The sequence below is a fragment of the Desmodus rotundus genome, chromosome 13 (genome assembly GCF_022682495.2).
Source record: "Desmodus rotundus isolate HL8 chromosome 13, HLdesRot8A.1, whole genome shotgun sequence".
Taxonomy (NCBI): Eukaryota; Metazoa; Chordata; class Mammalia; order Chiroptera; family Phyllostomidae; genus Desmodus; species Desmodus rotundus.
In genome coordinates this window covers 42,926,180-42,945,768 of record NC_071399.1, presented here as the reverse complement: position 1 = coordinate 42,945,768, position 19,589 = coordinate 42,926,180, and the positions used below count along the sequence as shown (strand labels likewise).

At 41.7% G+C, this 19,589-nt stretch overlaps 1 protein-coding gene across 3 annotated transcripts in view; it reads left to right on the top strand.

The window, feature by feature from the left end:
* The window catches only part of FARP1 (FERM, ARH/RhoGEF and pleckstrin domain protein 1), a 388,385-nt gene that overhangs the window by 327,901 nt on the left and 40,895 nt on the right, over positions 1–19,589 (top strand). For 2 of the 3 annotated variants that reach the window (XM_045186721.3, XM_024578871.4), the window contains exons 14-16: positions 42–229; positions 1,589–1,678; positions 3,014–3,147. In XM_045186721.3, the coding sequence (XP_045042656.2) occupies positions 42–229; positions 1,589–1,678; positions 3,014–3,147 (412 nt within the window). The remainder of the gene's footprint in view (positions 1–41; positions 230–1,588; positions 1,679–3,013; positions 3,148–19,589) is intronic. The other variant, XM_045186722.3, reaches the window with a different exon arrangement.

Sequence of the window (19,589 nt, the reverse complement as noted above, 5' to 3'; positions counted from 1 at the left end):
AGGAATTACTTTTTTTTTTTAAACTTCTCATCCCCAAACAGGCTCCCTGACTGGTAGCCCTCACCTTTCAGAGCTGTCCATCAACTCTCAGGGAGGAGCTGTGCCCGCCAACTTGATCTTGTCTCCCAACCTGAGCCCAGACACCAAGCAGGCCTCCCCATTGGTCAGCCCACTGCTGAACGACCAGCCGTGCCCACGGACTGATGATGAGGAGGAGGGCCGCAGAAAGGTGTGGGGACTCATGCACAACAGCATGTTATTCTTTGTTTTATTATAGTAATATACATAGCATAAAATCTGCCATTTAGCCACTTTTAAGGGTACAGTGCAGTGACATTAAGTACATTTACGTCATATAACCATCATCACTATTTATTTCCAGAACTGTAACTCCATACCCATTAAACAATAATTCCATTCCCTTCCTCCGACCCCAGCCCCTGGAAACCACCATTCTACTTTCTGTCTCTGAATTTGACTACTCTAGAGAACTCATGTAAGTGAATCATAAACTACTTATCCCTTTCTGATTGGTCTGTTTCACTCAGCAGAATATCCTCAAGATTCATCCCTGTTGTAGCATGTGTCACAATTTTCTTCATTTCTAAGGTTATACTCCATTGTATGGATATACCACATTTTGTTTGTCCATTCATGGGTTGTTTCCTCCTTTTGGATATTGCAAATAGTGCTGCTAGGAACATGGGTGTGTAAGTATCTATTCAAGTCTCTGCTTTCAGTGCTTCCCCAGAAGTGGAATTGGGTGGACTCTTCTGGGAAGCAAGCAAGATAGCTAGCACCAAGGGAAATCCTTTTACTTATTGGTTAAAGAGAAAACAGGCCCTGGCTGGGTAGCTCAGTTAGTTATGCTAAGGTTTCAGGTTCGATCTCTGGGCAGGACACATTGAAAAATCAACCAAGGAATGCATCAATAAATGGAACAACAAATCAATGTTTCTCTCTCTCTCTCTCCCCCCCTTCCTTTCTCTCTCTCTAAAATCTATAAAAACAAATAAAAATAACTGGCCTGATCTAGAGTGGTGCTGCCTGCCCACCTAAACCATGGGCTCCAAAGAATTGAGTCACACTGGTATCACCAGCTGCTTTCACCCTCATCTGTTTCTATAAGTCACCCTTTGTAGTCCCACAAACGATGTGACTTCTGTTTCCTGAACACCAAAACCACCAGCCCAGCACCTGGGACAAAGGCTGCTAATCGTTTCTGTTTCATTTATTTCCTTGAAGACTGCATCACTCTGATGTTTTACTAATTAATTAGATTTTCAGATGCCCAATTTTGAATGAATAGTCCTCAGTGGTGGCTAACATACTCATTTGAGGCCTTTCACTGAGGGTAATATTTGCTTGGAAGGAAATTCTCCTAAGACTGTTTTCTTATCATGGAAATGTATTCTCTTCTCATACACAGTTCCTCTCATACAAAAAAGAATAAATAAGAGTTCAATTAGATTTGATACCAGCTAACAAAAGATAGTAAGTTAGCAATGTACCACTTTCTCATAATCAAGATATTCTTAGAGACTCATACTCAAAAACTATGTCTTGTTTCTTGTTATGGACTTCTCAGAGATTCCCAACTGACAAAGCATACTTCATCGCTAAGGAAGTATCCACCACTGAGAGGACATATCTGAAGGACCTTGAAGTCATCACTTCGGTATGTGTAATATTTCCCCTACAGCATTAAATTACATAATTTATCTCAACTAATACTCAGCTTTAGGAGAGAAGCTGTATCTAATGGAAAGTTGGATTCTCTGAACTCAATTAATAGGAGTTTGGTCCTGGTTTATAGAAATAAGGTAGTAATAGCATATGTAATTTGGCATGTGCTCTATAAAAATTTTTATAATTGTGATTTTTTAAAGTATAGAGGCAGTATGTTTCTAAAGGGGATACAATTAAAACTAACTAAACAACCCTGGCTGGTGTGTCTCAGTGGACTAAGCACCAGCCTGCGAACCAAAGGGTTGCTGGTTTGATTCCCAGTCAGGGCACATGTCTGTGTTGCTGGCCAGGTCCCCAGTTGGGTAAGTGCAAGAAGCAACCACACATCAATGTTTCTCTCCTTCCCTTTCTCCTTTCCTTCTCCTCTATCTAAAAATAAATTAAAATAAAGTCTTTTAAGAAAGGAAAAACATAACTTATAAAAAAAATTAAAACTAAACATTTTACTGTCTGCGTGCACCAATGCTGAACATTTTGTTTTGCCCATTGTCAAATATAGCTACTTATTTTTGCCTAAAGGAGAGCTCAGAGGGAATAGAAGCCTCCTTTTATCTTTCATAATAAATTGAGCCATGTGAGCAAAATCTGCCAGAAGACTGTCTTTTATTATTTTAATGAGCTCTGCTCAGCTTTGGAAACAAATTTAAAGCATTGCGGAAGTCTTTATGACCCCTGATTTCTGGGAAAGAACTGGCCCTTTGGAGGTCAGTGAATCATTAGGTTTGTGTGCCTCCTGGATGTCATGTATGGTGGCTGGCCTTGGGCAGAAAACGTTCAGTGAACATCCTGGTACCCAGCCGTGCCCTCACCTCAGCAGGATGACTGGCATTGTGTGAAGGTAGCGGCTTTATCTCTGGTTCACTGCTCAGCATTTTAACAAAGAAGCAGAAATAGAAGTTCCTGAAGTACTGAGCCAGGGGGTGTTTAGTGCAATAAACTAGTGATTACTCAGTGACTTGGCCAGAATGGAGGATTTGATTTAAGGACCTGCTCATTTCAGAGATTCGTTCTGACTTCAGCAGTTATTTGGTAACCAATCTCAGGAAACAGTAAGAAAGAGATGGGTGCTCCTCACCCTATATGATGAAAGAACCGACAATTAGAGAGGCCTGAAAGCCCCTGATGCTCCGGAAATGCTACAAACCCAGTAACAAAGCCCTGTGTCCTTAGGAACAATTGGCTACAGCATTGCTTTTGAAGAATTGCGAACACTCACCATTCATCTTTACGATTCTAACTAAGGGTGTGCTGTTTTTATCTCCAGTGGTTTCAGAACACAGTGAGCAAAGAGGACTCCATGCCCGAAACATTGAAAAGTCTCATATTCCCAAATTTTGAACCTTTGCACAAATTTCATACAAATTTTCTCAAGGAAATTGAGCAACGACTAGCCCTGTGGTGAGTACAGTTATGTTTAATAATTATATTTCACCTCCACCTCTCTCCTCTTTCTATTTCCAATGTTATTTTTATGTTGGTCCTTTATAAGCAGCAATCATGAGAACAGATAAGAGCAAGAAACTGTCTTAAGACAGGCCAACCTGAAAATGATGTTCAGTTAGATTCCACATGTATTTAGATCCCATCCTGAATTTTTTCCCTTTGGTTTACAGTTCTTCAAGATGCATGTTTTTGTATGATAATTAAATGAATGTCACAAAATAAAAGTAGTAGTTACTTCTGGGAGGACACTATGGGTTAAGTAAGTCCCTCTGCATACGAGGGACTTGAAAGGTATTGGTAATATTTCACTGGTGCTTGCTTTATAGTCATTTGTTAAGTATCTGTATGTCTCATGATGGAGTTTTCTGTATTATATTTCACAGTATTTAAAAGTGCTTTGAAAAATACAGAGTGCTATGCACACCGCACACACACTCTTTTACCTTGAATCCCACTCCTAGGAGTTTATCTTAAAGATATATTCTAATATGTGAAATGACATATGACAAAGATATTTATAGCAGGATTAAAAGATTAGAAATGCAGAAATCTGCACTTCTGGTCAAGATAGTGGTGTAGGTAGACATGGCTTGCCTCTTCGCACAACCATATCAAAATTACAGCTAAAATATAGAACAATCATTACTCAGAACCATCAGAAATCAAGTTGAATGGAAGTCTGACAACTACAGAATTAAAGAAACCACATCCGTCAAGACTGATAGGAGGGGTGCAGATGCAGAACAGGCTGGTCTCACCCACCTGTGGTGGATAAAAATTCGGGAGGGATGTATCAGGAGCGAGCAGGCCCAGCCCCACACCAGGCTCTCCCGACCAGGGTTCCAATGGCAGGAAGATAAATCCCCACAACTTTTGGCTGCAAAAACCAGCGGGGATTGAGTTGGTGGAAGATCCTGCTGGAGCCCCAATCACTTGCTCTTAAAGAACCCACACCCAGACTCACATACTCAGACTCACTCCCTCTGCGCTCCAGCAGCCCTGATAGCAGCTTGAATGGCACCAGACACATACTGGGAGAGACTTAAGTGTCTGGCATCGGGCTGAGCAGAGGCCTTTGTCCCTTTGCTGAGATCTCCCCACACAGAGACAAGGACCCAGCAGGCTGTTGTCATATTTGAGACTCCATCAACCAGGCTAACACTGTTTGACCTGCTTTGGAGCCAGACACCCTGTACCACCCAACTCACTGGCCCACCCATGCTGCTTTTCCATATGAATGGCAGGTCTTGATTCATGCTTCACAACTTCCTAAATCCTATCAAACAAGCAATAGCTGGCCTCAGTGAGCCCCAGGCCCAGCACCAGCAAAAGCCAGCCTAGATTCACAGATAGGCTTTACCTGGGAATCCCTAAGCCCGGCACAAGTAGCAGCCATCTCAGATTGCTTTATAACTCACGCAGGGTAGCCCCAGGGAAAACACAGGTGGGGGCTGACCTTGGTCTTTACCATCTAGGAAACCCCAGGGCCAGTACAACCAGTAGACAGCTATAGATCATGCCAGAGCACCACCCCCCTGCCCCTGTATAACTGATCCTCCATGGAGGGCAGAGGTTGGTGGTAAGTGGTCACAGCCAATCCTTGCAGCTTACTAGCCTGGGCAAATCCCTCCCGTTGATCTGCCAACAGCAACAAGTCTCAACTACAAGAAGAGAGTGTACCCAGCCCACACGAAGGGTGCACCTCACATACCCAGCTTGGGTGATAGAAGGGGCTGTGCCACTGAACCCTACAGGATACCTACTACGTTAGGCCATGCTACCAAGACACAGTCAAAGCAGCTCTACCTAATACATAGAAACAAACATGGAAAAGCTGCCAAAATGAGGAGAAATGGCCCAAATGAAAGAACAGATCAAAACTCTAGAAAAGGAGCTAAATGAAATGGAGATAAGCAATCTAGCAGATGCAGAGTTCAAAACACTATTTATAAGGATGCTCAAGGAATTTAGTGAGGACCTCAGCAGCATAAAAAAGATACACTCAGGAACAAAAGACTCACTAAATCAAATAAAGAACTAGTTACAGGGAAACAACAGTAGACTGGATGAAGCTGAGAAAAATCAATGTTTTGGAACATAAGGAAGCAAAAACAACCAATCAGAACAATAAAAAGAAAAAAGAATCCAAAAAATGAGGACAATATAAGCAGCCTCTGGGACAACTTTAAGAGATCCTCCATTCGCATCATAGGGGTACCAGAAGGAGAAGAGAAAGAACAAGAAATTGGAAATCTATTTGAAAAAATAATGAAAGGAAACTTCCCTAATTTGGCAGAGGAAATAGACATACACGTCCAGGAAACACAGAGAGTCTCAATCAAGTTGGGCCCAAAGAGGACCACACTAAGACACATCATAATTAAAATGCCAAAGGTTAAAGATAAAGAGAGAATCTTAAAAGCAGCAAGAGAAAAGCAGAGAGTTACCTATAAAGGAGTTCCTATAAGACTGTCAGCTGATTACTCAAAAGTAACTTTGCAGGCAAGAAAAGGCTGGCAAGAAGTATTCAAAGTGACAAAAAGCAAGGACCTATATCCAAGATTACTCTACCCAGCAAAGCTATCATTTAGAATGGAAGGGCAGATAAAGTGCTTCCCAGACAAGGTAAGTTTAAAGGAATTCATCATCACCAAGCCATTATTACATGAAATGTTAAAGGTACTTATTTAAGAAAAAGAAGATCAAAACTATGAACATTAAACAACAACAAACTCACAACTATCAACAACTGAATCTGAAAAATAAAAACCAAAACAAACTAAGCAAACAACCAGAGCAGGAACAGAGTCATTGGTACAGGGATCATTTGGAGGGTTATCAGCTGGGAGGGGGAAGCGGGAGAATGGGAGAAATGACCAAGAAGCAGGGATCAAGAAGCATAATTGGGAGGAACAATACAGATGGGGAAGTTAAGAATAGTATAGGAAAGGAAGAAGCCGAAGAACTTACGCACACAACCCATGTACATGAACTAAGAGAGGAAGGACATTGCTGGAGGGAAGGGAGGTGCTGGGGCGGGCGGAGGGCAGGAAAGGGAAGAAAAATTGGGACAACTATAACAGCATAATCAATAAAATATACTTTAAAAAAGAAAGTAATGCAATAATCAATAAATAATAATACAAGAATAAAAAATCCAAAAAAATAAAAATAAAATAAAAGATTAGAAATGACCTAAATGTCCATGAATAGCAGATTGGTTAAAAATAATGTTACATTAGTTTTACTAAGACAAGTAAAGGGGAAGATCCTGGCACAAAAAATCAGGAAAGACTGCTGTGAAATACAAAATCTGATATATCCTTAGCTAAAATAGAACCTTTTTGAGAAAAAATTTTATAGGGTTTATGAAGACATATTATATGTAGACATATGGGGAGTTGATTGTTTACTAAACACACATTTAAAAAATGCCAGGATAAAAGTAGGAGAATGGTTCTACTATGTTTTTGGCAGAAATGGAACCCACTTTATGCTGTATCCTCCCTCCAGGTGAGAACTTGGTTGAAAGTGGTCTCCAGGGCATTAGTGACTATAGGACCTGATGAGGCTGGGATGAGGTTGTCTTGCTCCAGGTGATCCCAGATCATGGGATTCAAGCTTCAGCTTAACAGGTTAGCAGAGCTGCTCTCCTGTGCTGTGAAGCAAATGTGCTCAGGCATCCAGCTTTGTTTGTTCTTTATATCTGGAGATAATTTTGTGCATTTCTCTATCCTGAGATTGAAAGATGGGAGGCTTGACCTAGATGCCCCAGGGAAGAGAGTACAGCCAGGATCGAGAAATAATAGGTACCTCGGCAGCCTCACTGAACATGGGGAGAGAGTGAAAATGCCACTTTAGAGTCTTACTCTAGATTGGTACTGTGAATATAAAAGAAATACCATGTTTCAAAATTAAAAAACAATCTACAAAATCTAACTTTATATTACCTTCCTGAATTTGTTTACCTGGAAACTTCCAGTTGTGTTCTGCCATATTGCCTCATCATTCCTACAAAATTGAGTGATGCTTCCATAATGGAGTCAAAGACTCCACGACTCTAGAGAAATCAATTAACAGTTTGTTTTCTGGCTAGTGAGATGTATGTTAGTACAGTTTTAATGTTCCCATAGACTCAGAGCATCCATTTTCTTAAAGAAATTATTTATTTTAAACATTTACAGTTTTCACTTTAAATACAAAATAGCTGATTAAAAAAACACTGAAAAACATTATACTGACCCTCTGCCCCAAATACAGACATCAGCCTTTGATATTTGCTTTTAGGTAATTAGGTAAAAAAAAATAAACAAACTTAAAACTATTATTTCTCTCCAAAACAAATAAATTGTGGTATTCTATTTAACAGATGTGCGATCTCCATCCAAAAATGGTTTCTCTGTTAATTAGCAGCCTTGCTACATGCTGTTACTATCCTTTTCTTCCAAAGCAAGTCTTTGTTTGAGCATATGTTCATAAAACTGACAGTGTTCCTTCATAATCATTAAGGTTCAAAATAATATTGAATGTCAACTCTAATTGAGAAAAAATAAAATAAAAATTTGCAAATAAAAAAGTCATTGAGGTTGCCATAGAAATGCACTGGGGCTAGCACCACACCACACCGAGGATATGATGCTGGAAGGGCCTAAGGGCCTTTAGGAGATACTCAGGAGCGTCTGGCACAGCACCTAAGCTAGCTGGTCTTCTAGCCACAGCCCCACTGCCTGTATGGGAAAGCTGGGTTCCCTGTTCATGCCCTGAAATATCAACTGTTGCCCCTACTTCTTTAAATTAGGATAAATTTCTCACTGAGTCTACCTGGAGCTGGGTTCTAGATTCCTCCCCAACTGAATCCACCTTAGAGGAGGTGATACAGCTCAGCAGCAGGGCAAGAGATTCCTGAACATTCTGCAGGAAACCCACAAACTGATCACTCCCAGCCTGCTCACTGGGCTCTCTTCACCACCAGGTGGGCTCCCATCCAAGTCCTAGCAGCAGATTCCACACCTTATCATGGTGTTTCCTTCCCCTACCTCCACCTCCTGTCAACCTCAAGAGAACAGGGAAATTGAGACAATGTGAGTCCAGAGCCTGGCATGCAAACCACAGGGGCTCAAGCTCCATCAGAGCAAAGGGCTCTCAGGGTTACCAATGGCTTCATAGTCACAGCCAGTGCTATCCCCTTGACATTGGAAAGAAATATTTCTTTCTTTCCAATGTCAAGAATTAAGAATTAATGACCACTTTTGTTTAGACCTTGAACCAGCATGTTTTTAACTTTTCTAACCCAGCAGGATAAGTTGTCATGTTTAATACAAATTGTCACCATCTCAACATCATCATTATTAAAGATAAAAGGCAGTGCATAAGCTGCAGAAACACCCGTAAGAATGAATGACCTGTGGGTTGAAACACAAGGTCACTGACCATAGATCTGAGGACAGAGAAAGCTTAGGGTGTATACCTGTGTACACTGTAGGCTCAAAGCATCTTAACCTGATGTCATTATATCAGGTTTAGTCCACATGGCAGTTGATTTAAGAAATGTTGGGAAGGTCACATATAGGATATGTCATCAATTGACATACCTGGCAGCCCAGCATGGTGTATTTAGCTAGCTCTTGCCACCAGAGAGAACTTTGAAGAGCTGTACTTCATTCTAGGAATAAATGTCATATCCTTGGATTTATCCATGACCATAAATCTTTAGCATCTGAATCTTATCTATGAAAGAATATCCAATTGCTTAAAAAACAGCTGCTGTCATTTCTTTCTCAAAGAATTTTTAGTATAGTATCTTCCAAAGATCTATAATTTTATTCACGTTTTACATGAAGATACCAGAAGTCACATAAAAAACTCAAAGCCAGAGAAAGCAGAGTATAGAAGTAGCTCGATTGACATGACGTTCAGTAGCCTTGGAACAGTGGACCCAGACCAAATTGATGATGTTTATCAGGAATAAATGTAAAAGTCTGCCATTAAGTTCAACTAACCAATTCTTTGAGTGTATAATGAGGAAGACCTGGCTAGACAGGGATTCAAGGCAAAAAGCCTGAACATGAATGAGTTTAGTATGAGCCCATAGAATAACATGGAGATAAACTGTTGTCTTTATCTGTAGCTATCAACATTGACTTCTCATTAAAACCACTTGGAAGATTAAAGAACCTAGCTATCCAGGCAGAACCCCAGACTAGTTATATCAGAATCTCTGGAAGGTAAGACCTGAGCATCAGTGGTTATTGCAACTTTGCAGACGACTCCAATGTGTAGCCAAGGTCAAGAACCTTTGTCCTAGATTGCCACATTAGAGACTGGAGCATGGAAAACAGTTGCTGCTGGAAACATGAAGGTTTAGAGCTCCTTCAGAATACACAACCCAGTTCTGAGTTTCACATTTGGTTTAGAAAAGAAAACTTTTTTAAAAATATGATGACTCGCTTCAGGTTGATTGTATGGAAAAGGCAGTACATGTCTTTCTGGTTGTACCAGAGGACAAAATTTAAACAAAGGATTGACTTTCCAAAGAGGCACATTATGTTGAATATAGAAAAGGATTTCCTAACACAAAGTACATCTTAGCAATGAGAAGCTGCCTTATGAGGTAATAAGCTTCTCCACCTTGAGGTTTGTTGAGCAGAGGTTGACTATCTACTTCCAGAAGCTGTTTATTGGGTGAAACCCCAAACCTGGCAGTGCATCAGGGTCACCTGGGGCTGGGGGTTAGGGGAGTTTTGGAAAACTACAGATTTCCAGGCACCATCCAGCCCTTCTGAATCAGAACATAGGGGTGATCCACAAATTTGTTTTCTTAGATTGCTTCTTGAGATAATTGTGATTAATAACTTTGCTGTAACAACTAATGTGGAGTGGCCCAGACAAACCTGAGATTCTGTGATTCCTTGATTTGCATTTTGGTTACAACTCTTGTTTCTTCTTCAAATGATGAATGATGCATGAGTGGGTGGGTGAGTGAATGCAAGAGTGTCAGGCTTTGCCCACTGGGACTTGCATTCTCAGAGGAGGAGGCAGGCACATAGCGGTAGGAGGACCAGGCCCTCTCATGGATGTGTGTGCTATGTCCCATGTGGGCACAGAGTGTCACCACTTCTGCCTTGGAGGACATGTGGGCCATTATTGCCTGCACAGAAGAGGCAACCCGTGAGTGAATATATTCAATAAGAAGAATGGACACAGGGAAATTAACCAACAAAGGAGTTCACACTGAGTTACTGACAAACTCTGTGTAAGAGTGTGTGTGTGTATACACATACATACACAGGGTCTGGCAGAAGTAACACCTGCCTGAGTGTGGTTAGTAGGGTAATAATATGGGTGTAATAATGTATAGTTTTAATTTGAACATTTCACCTAAAATGTCATATGGTGTACTTGAGTGTGATATTATTATGTTACAGAGTTACATGCTTATAATTTTGTAATAAAAGAGTTTGTAGTAAAAAAAGGGGGGGGAGGGCATTGTTTGTGCTGAATCCTGTATGTATTTGGACTATGACATAGGAAACGTGGGTCGGCTCAGGCAGGTTGGGATGGTTGTGATCCGCATTCACCGCCATACCACCACCTGAGGTCTGTGTCTCACTGTCCATGGCCCTTGCAGAGTTTCATTTCCTCATCTGTAAAATGTGGAGTGCGGCTTCCAGCTCATACAGCTCTTATATGAACTAAATGAGACAGTGTTTGTAAAGGGCTTGGTCTTCTGATTCACACATAGAAAAGGGGGGAAGCTGATCATTTTTAAAAATAAACTTCTTATTTTGAAATAATTTTAGACTTAGTGGAAAGTTGCCAAGGCAGTAGTTTCTGCACATCCCCACCCCTAATCTTCTACTAATCTCAGTCTTTTAACATCGTCATGGACATTCATCAAAACTAAGAAACCAGGGTTGGTACATTACTGTAAACTAAACTCCAGACTTTGTTCAGTGATATATTAAGTTATAAATTAGGGGAAAGGAATCTAAAGTTTACTATGTACCTAAAATTCCCAAAATTTCATACTTAATGACAACCACTATGCTTTTCTTTTGCATTCCTACATTGGGTCATCATATACTTCCATCAACAGTGGGAAATTATAGGGGAGAAATATTACCAGGAAGCTTTCCTAAATGATTAGTCTGAACCTCAGCTCAGTAAATACACCTGCCCCTGTCCAAATCTTGCGTTCTCCTAAGTAAACACACTTGAAAAAAGGATGGACCATTTCATCCTGGCCAAAGCCCAAGTTTCTGTTTCTTCAAAAGAAAAAAAAAAAAAAAAAAAAAACCAGGATTGATGACTGCTGAAAACATGAAGAATGCTTATCCTTTTGAAAGGAAAGCAAGGACATTTTACTCAGCTGTTCAAATGCATTCAGAGAAGGCTACGTCAGCCTTTGGTATTCAGGCAGGAATCCCAAATACAGGCCCTAAAATGACTGGCAGGCACTGAGCACAAACTAGTGAAGTCAGTCCCTAGAAACGGATGAAGACCTGCTCTGTCTGGTACAGGGTGCCTGGTGGATTCTTCAGTGTACAAAACTTGGCTTGCAGCTGGCAGGGAGCTGGGATCCAGGAGTCATGCAAAGAGGCATTCTGATAGGCTGTGGGCACATACCGTTTCTAAGACAGATCAGTTGCATTTTTTTTTTTCAAAGAAACGAGGTAGTTCACTTGGAAGGAGTACAGAAGTCTAGCCAGGAAGAACTGGGAAGACTGGAAGTCGAGATGTCATTGAGCAGACAATTCAGGTCTCATGGGACAGAGAAGGGAAAGGGAGGTCTTAAAGCTTTAAGCCCAGTCGACTGGGAGGATGGTCATGAAATGAAGAACGCAGTTAAAGAAGAAAGGAAGAAACAAGTGAATCAAGGGAAGATGAGCTTGCTTTGCAGCACATTGATTTTAAGGGCTCCCGTAATGTAGTCCTGCAGGCAGTGGAAAATGCTCATCTCGGCCCTGGGAGAGGAAGCAGCTGCAGTGGTATGGATTTTGAAAGTTATTTACAAGAAGAATCAAATGTTTAAGGAAGAGAATGCTGAAACTAAAGAGAGCCAGATGTATTGAATACACATTTTTGGCAACTTTCCATAAAGTAGCTTATGGCGGAGCAAGAGCCAGCACAGGCAATGGAAGAAGCTGGCAGAGAGTTGAAAAAAGGAAGAGCACGGGCGTAGAGGGTCCAAGAGAAGGCCGTGTCTAGGAGAATGATTCCTGGAGGGCAGGGGTAGTTTCTGGAAGGCTTTCCCTGGTGTGTGGAGTAGGCTCAAAAGAGAAGGGAGTTCTCCAGGGAGGGGAGAGGAGAGGGGCATCCTTGCAGGATCAGAGGTCCCTCTGGAGGAAAAGGTGGCTGTTCCTTCAGGACTGTGACACTCTTGCAGGCTGATCAGGAAGTTTATAGGTGGAGTGTTTTTGTCTCACTATGACACTCTTCGGTGCCTGAAGTGGAGTAAAGATGACTGAGTGGTCAGAAAATTGTTTCATCCCCATCTCCCCGCCCCAAAAAGTGGAACATTTGTGTATTTGCACCAGTAAACAATCAGGACAAAAATAAATTAAATATTTTCTTAAAAAGTTAAATATAGAATTAGCATATGATCCAGTAATCCCACTCCTAGATATACATCCAAAAGAATAAAAAAAGGGACTCAAACAGGTACTTGTACATCAATGTTCCTAGAGCATTATTCATAGTAACCAAAAGGTGGAAAAAACCCAGACACCCACTGCCATGTGATTGGATTAAGAAAATGTGGGATAGCACACACTGTAATATTATTCAGCCTTAGAAAAACAGGACATTCTGACACTGCCACAACATGGATGAACCTTGAGGACATTAAATTAAGTGGAATAAGCCAGTCACCAAAGTGATGCGGATCCTGGCCAGCAGAATCCTGTGTTGTGGCCACAATAGACGAATACACATGGACAACAGAAATCCTGTGGAGAAAAAGGGACACCATGGCCACTCCCTAAGTGAGAGAGAGGGCCAACCCCTGCCTGGACAGGCTTTTATTGCTTTTCTGGGCACATTACATTGAGGATGGTCCTCATTTACTATGCACAAGTTCTCTGTAGGTGATTACCTTTTACAGACAGAATGCTGCTAACTACTTCAAAGAGAAGGATGTTACAGCTCAAGGGGGAAAGTGGTTGAACTGGTTACACACCAAACTTGGGTGGTTTAGCACAGACTTTAGGAAGTTAAAGATACTCAGTAAACGTTTGCTGCCTCAATCCAGGGTGAGGGAGTTTTAGCAAAAGTGAGTCTCATACGTTTGCTGCCTCAATCCAGGGTGAGGGAGTTTTAGCAAAAGTGAGTCTCATAGCAGTCTAGGTACAATGCAGGCCTGATTCCCCATGGGAGAACCTATCTGTGGGCGTGGGTCCTGCCTGCCAAACCTCGCTCCCCACTGGCTTTTACGAGTGGGGGCTGGGCCACATTTCCCATGCACGGAACGGTTCCCTATACCAAAGGACAAATATTGTATGATTCCAACTATATGGAGTTCCTAGAGTGGTTCAATTCATAGAGATAGAAAATAAAATGGTAGTTGCCAGGGGCTGGGGAGGGAAAGGGGGAAGTTACTTTTCAAGGTATATGGAGTTTTAGTTTGGGAAGATGGAAAAGTTCTGGAGGTGGTGGTGGTAGATGCACAACGATGTGAATATGCTTAATGTCACTGAGCTATACACTTAAAAATGATTAAGACAATAAATTATATATATTTATAATACATAACCAGAGACTTCAAAACAGGGCCTTACACCAGAGGGCCTGGATGGTGCAGTGACTTTGTGGGGCACCAACCAAGTGCTGCCCTGAAAGAATTCGTTTGAAGCTCGGGGCAGTGGCAGGTGGACCTCAGGAGGCAGTGTGCTTGTTCATCGAGCCGCTTTCATTCTGCCCTGAGTCAGCATTGGCAGTTGAGCCTTAATGGGGTAAACTGAACTGGGAGCCTCTGTTTAAGGCTAAAACCATCTTTACACTAAGGGGAGAGTTCAGCTGTCCCCAGCTTATTGATTCAAACTGGGTTGGGGGCGGGTGGGGTTTACCGGGTGCCTTTTCCATCTGACTGCAGTCCTTATGATGCTCACATTTCACTTTTTATCTTGTCCTCAGTGGAAGTTCTTTTCATCTTTCGTCATTGTTTTATTGCCCAACAGTCCGAGAGGTCGCAGGGCTTTATACTCAGCAGATGGGAAGTGAAATGGCCTTTTTACCTTTCAAAAGTGACCTAGTAAGTGAGCACTTGGGGCAATCATCCTAGTTGGTGAGATGTTGCACTTTTTCGCTGGGGGGAAAACCTTTGATGTTAAAACTCATGCCTTCTCTGGCCTACATTTGAGGTAGGATCGTTATGGGAAATGCTAGAAAGGAGCTCTATGGTGGGCCAGCCTGTTTTCAGGAGCTTGCTGCACGCACCCTGAGGTTCCTGTAAGCAGGGCAGGCTGGGATACTGCTGTTCTTACAGGCCCCTGAGGTCTCCTGTAGTCACCCCCACCCAGTCTCCTCCACTCTCCAGAAAGGTAGCTGTACCTTAAATCAGAAGCAGTTTCTCATAACATTCTCTGTCAAAGGGGCGGTGTCCCCTTGTGGTTAAGGCAGGTATCGAACTAGGCCCAAGCACACACCGTGTTCTACATGTGTGTAAACATACACCCCACCTCTCCCCTCAATCCTGAGAGTCAACACCACATGCGGCTTCATCTCTGTCTCACTAGGAAGGACAGGTGAGATCCAGCACCATACTCTTAGAAGGTTGCCAGTGGTGACTGCAGCATAGTGCCGGCTTTGCCCAGGCAGATAGTTTATTTGATACAAAAGCTTTGGTCCCCTGAAGTTGCTCTCTGTAAACTGCTTCCCATATCCACATAAGAAAAGGATCTGGTTTCTGTATTATTTTGTTATTGCCGAAGATCAAAATATTTGTAAAGGTGGATTGACTATGGAGAATCCTTTGTCATTATTTCCCAGGGTGATAATTACTGCCACAGTGTGGAGGTCTCCTATGTTACCATATACATTTATAAGAGACAATGAAAACTTTTTTACTTCTTTTAGCATAAAATCAGCTGCAGTGCCTTTTCTCATGGAACATTCTTGTGTGACCTGTCCCACTGCCTTATAGGATATAAACGTCCCAATGTCCCAGCAGCCATGATTTCAGTCATGAGCAGGGAATCAGGGTTACAACCCTGTGTGACTGGAATTCCAAGTCTCTCCTTAATCTGGCAAAGCCAATTAAGCGCATTGATTTTTCTACCTGAAAAACTGAGTTAGCCCAGTTCAAAAGCCATGATTCCTCCCTCCCCTCTCCCACCTCCAATCTCCACCTCTCCTCTGAATTCCCATGATCGGTTACCCACTGATCACTTTCACCTGGAATCTCAGTTCCTTATGTTCATGTCTCACCCCCGGGCCAAGACTGGATTCCTCCAGGGAAAACCATTACTGAGCCACTTAGTGTAGACTAGAACTCAGGATGATGTTTGCTTGCTTGACGAATGGATTATTTCTCAATTATAGACTGCGTCACAATTCTTATTTATTGTGGTTTTCAATCCTTTTATGCCTCATCTTCCTCAAAGATTTTGAGACACTTTACAAATGGAAAATAATGTAAGTGATGAACAAAAACACCTAACGCTGTTCTGTCCAATGTAGTAACCACCACCCACTTGTAGCAATTTAAATTTAACATAATTTAGGTTAAAATAAAAATTCATTTTCTTGGTAACATGAGCAACATTTCAAGGGCTTATTAGCCACATGTGGCAAACAGCTACTGTATTGGATAGCAGATATAAAAAAAAACATTTCTGTCATCACAGAAAGTTCTTCTGGACAGCATTGATCTAAAAGAATAAGGAATAGTACTCAGTACCATAATGAACACAAGGCCTGCCACACAATAATTGCTCAAAATACTTACAAAGCAAATGCATGAAAATGTCTTGGTTTCCTCTGGGGTAAATCCTGAAGAGTTATAAATTTTCTATTGTAGTGTTTTAAAGGCTCGAAGCAGGGGGCCCTGGCTAGTAAGACTGGACAGTGCTTTTACACATCTAAAATCAATTCACATGCAAAGTTTATGGCATAAGTATTAATAATAAACTACCATGCATAGCTTTAGGCCTAACATTTAGAGCAGGGGTGTCAAACTCATTTTCACCGGGGGCCACATCAGCCTTGTGGTTGCCTTCAAAGGGCCAGAATAATTTTAGGACTGTATAAATGTAACTACTGCTTAACTGTGAAGGAGTTGAAATTACATTCGGCCCTTTGAAGGCAACCACAAGGCTGATGTGGACCCCAGTGAAAATGAGTTTGACACCTCTGATTTAGAGAGAACTCAGAAGCAGCCTCATTGCTGTTCACTTGTAACATGAGAAGAACTTCCTGGCTCCCTGGAAACCTCGGCCCTATGCACCTGCCAGCTTGTGATACTCTTCCTTTTGCTACACACTTGGGGTTTTGGTGGCAGGAGCCATCTCAGCACTTCATAACCTTGAGTAGTGGCCTGTGTATTTGCGCTGTCCATTTTAGACCTTATAGGGTAGTAAAGAAAAAGCAGGCCTTAGAGTCAGACAGCCCTTACTTCAAAGCCCAGTTTCATCCCTCTTTACCACTGGGTGTTCTTAGGCAAGTCATTAAACCTTTCTACCCTCAATTTCTTTATTTGCAGAGTGGAGATAGTGATATCTTGCCTATGAAGAATGAAGGAGAGGACTTTGTAAAGCATTTGGTATAATTTCTAGAACACAGTGGCAGTCAACACACAATATCTAAAACCCTCCCCAATAAAATATTTGCAGCCCCACCCCAGTGCAGTCCTGAGAGCTACACTCTTCCTAACAATGCCATCAGTGAAAGAAAGAGCCTGGGTTTTTTGCTTTTTTTTTTTTTTTAAGATTTTTTTAATTTATTTTTAGGCAGAGGGGAAGGGAGGGAGAAAGAGAGAGAGAGAAATATCAATGTGTGGTTGCCTTTCGCATGCCCCCAACTGGGCACCTGGCCTGCAACCCAGACATGTGCCCTGAGTGGAAATTGAACCAGCAAACCTTTGGTTTACAGGCTCACGCTCAACCCACTGAGCTACACCGGCCAGGGTGGGTTTTTTGTTTTTCTCTTTGTTCATTTACAGCAGGATCCATGCAAATGCGTATGTCAGCAAATGTGGCCAGGGTGGTCAGGGTGGCCAGGGTGGCCAGGGTGGCCAGGGTGGCCAGGACCTTTTTTCGTTTGTTCAGCAAACATTTATTGCATCCCTCCTTTTTCTCACTATTCAGTGAACAAAACAGGCCACAGTTCCCATTCTTCTAGGGTTTGCATTCTGCTCACATTCTGTGCTCTGCTCTGCATCAAGGATGCAGCCAGAACCAGCCTGGTAAGATTAGATAGTGGAGCCTGGGGAAAGCTCAAGAGACCCTGTTTTATTGTCTACTTATGCCAAGACAGATCAGTGAGTATCTGACACTTTTCTCAGAACAGGAATCATTGTCGGAATTCTAGAGGTGTTAAAAGAAAACCATAGCTTTAAGACTGTACCCCTTTTCTTATTTTCCCTGGAGGACAGGAATGAACCTGGGGGATTGAGAAGTAGTTATTCATATTATTCTCTGGTTTTATCTAAAGCAGGCTTCCGAATATACCCTACTGTAATAGTGGAAATATTCTATGTCTGCATTGTCCGACATATTAGGCACTGGCCACATGGGGCTACTGAGCACTTGAAATAGGACTAGTGTGGCTGAGAAACTGGATCTTTAAGTTTCATTTTATTCTAAGTGAAGTTAATATTAAATAACCATATGTGGATACTGTATTGGAACAACCCAGTTTTAGAGGCTTGAAGGAGAGGCACCATGGAGTGGGCAAGACGATGGATGCAGTCTTCCTCTCCCATTGTGACTGAAGGCCCAGCGCACTATGTCCTTCACCACCCACTGTCCTAGAACTCAGAGTCCTTGAGGTAATTATCAAAAAGTAGAACTCAAGGACAGTTCTCTGAGCCCTCCACTCCCTGCTTTAGCCAGATCAGGACAACGTCTCTGGTGTAAAAGCTTTATTTGGAAGATTTTCATTGGTTGTAAAAACAAAACTCTACACAAAGGATTTAAACGACACTGCTTTCAAAGTAAATAGCAGTGAAATTCATTGGAGATGAAGCAGTGTGGTCTACCTGGAAGACAGCTTGGAAGAATACACAATGAAAGAAAGATTAGAAGGAAGTTAGGACAAGATAAGTATTATGGGTATACCATAAGGGGAAATCACTTGTGTATTTACTAGATGTATATGAATTTATTTAAGATTTAAAATTTTATGTTTATTGGTCTCAAAGGCAAGAAATATGCTTCAGGGGCACTGTGATATTCCCACTATATTCTGTCCCACCCTGCTCTCCACTGTCCACCTAGGGTTCCAGGGATGACGGGTATGGGTGACTCCTTGTCATACATGAGTAAAATTGCACATTGCCAATCATATGTGGTAGCTAGTTTTTCCTGGGTATTCTGCTTTATTCCTGACTGTATAGCCCCTGTGCTTTGAGAGCAAGCTTCCTTTCTTAGAAAATAAAAATGATTATTGCTAGTTGCCTGAATCACAGGTGGCTTTCTGCTGGAAAACACTTGAGAAAGAGCATTCTCCAGGTCACTGAAGAGTTTGAAACCGCTGTTTTCCTGCATTTTAATATGTGGCTCATTAACAAGACTGAACCCAAGTGACAACATGGGGTATCATCCGGGTCTTGTCAAGCCTTCTCAGTATAACTTTAGCTCCTCTAATTAAACTGGATCTGGTGTTAAACCTCAAAAGAGGAAAAGGCATCACTTTATATAATGCAGTAGTGTAACTGATGGGCACAAGATAGCCAAGAACAGGAAGTGGGTATATGCCCATGGCGCCAATGTACAAAATGAATCTTTTATCTGTAGCCGCCCAAGGGAAACTTGAGTGCTTTGCCCAGTGAAGGAAAACAGCTCTTACACAGACATCTTTCCTAAAATTAATGGGATTTTTCTACTCTAGGGATTTCAAAGGCTATAGAAATCCATCGAAGAATGTTGAAACCCACACATATTACATGTAGCTAATATATTTTATATATATAAGTTAATACACAGTCATGCACCACATAATGATATTTTAGTTAACAACGGACTGCATACATGATGGTGCTCCCATAAGATTATAATGGAACTGAAAAATTCCTATTGCCTAGTGAGGTAGCCATCATAATGCCATATCACAATGTATAACTCACACCTTTGTGGGAACGCTGGTGCAAACAAACCTGCTGTGCTGCTGGTGTATAAAAGTACAGCACATACCATTACATACAGCACCTAATACTTGATAATAAATGACTATGTTGCTGGTAT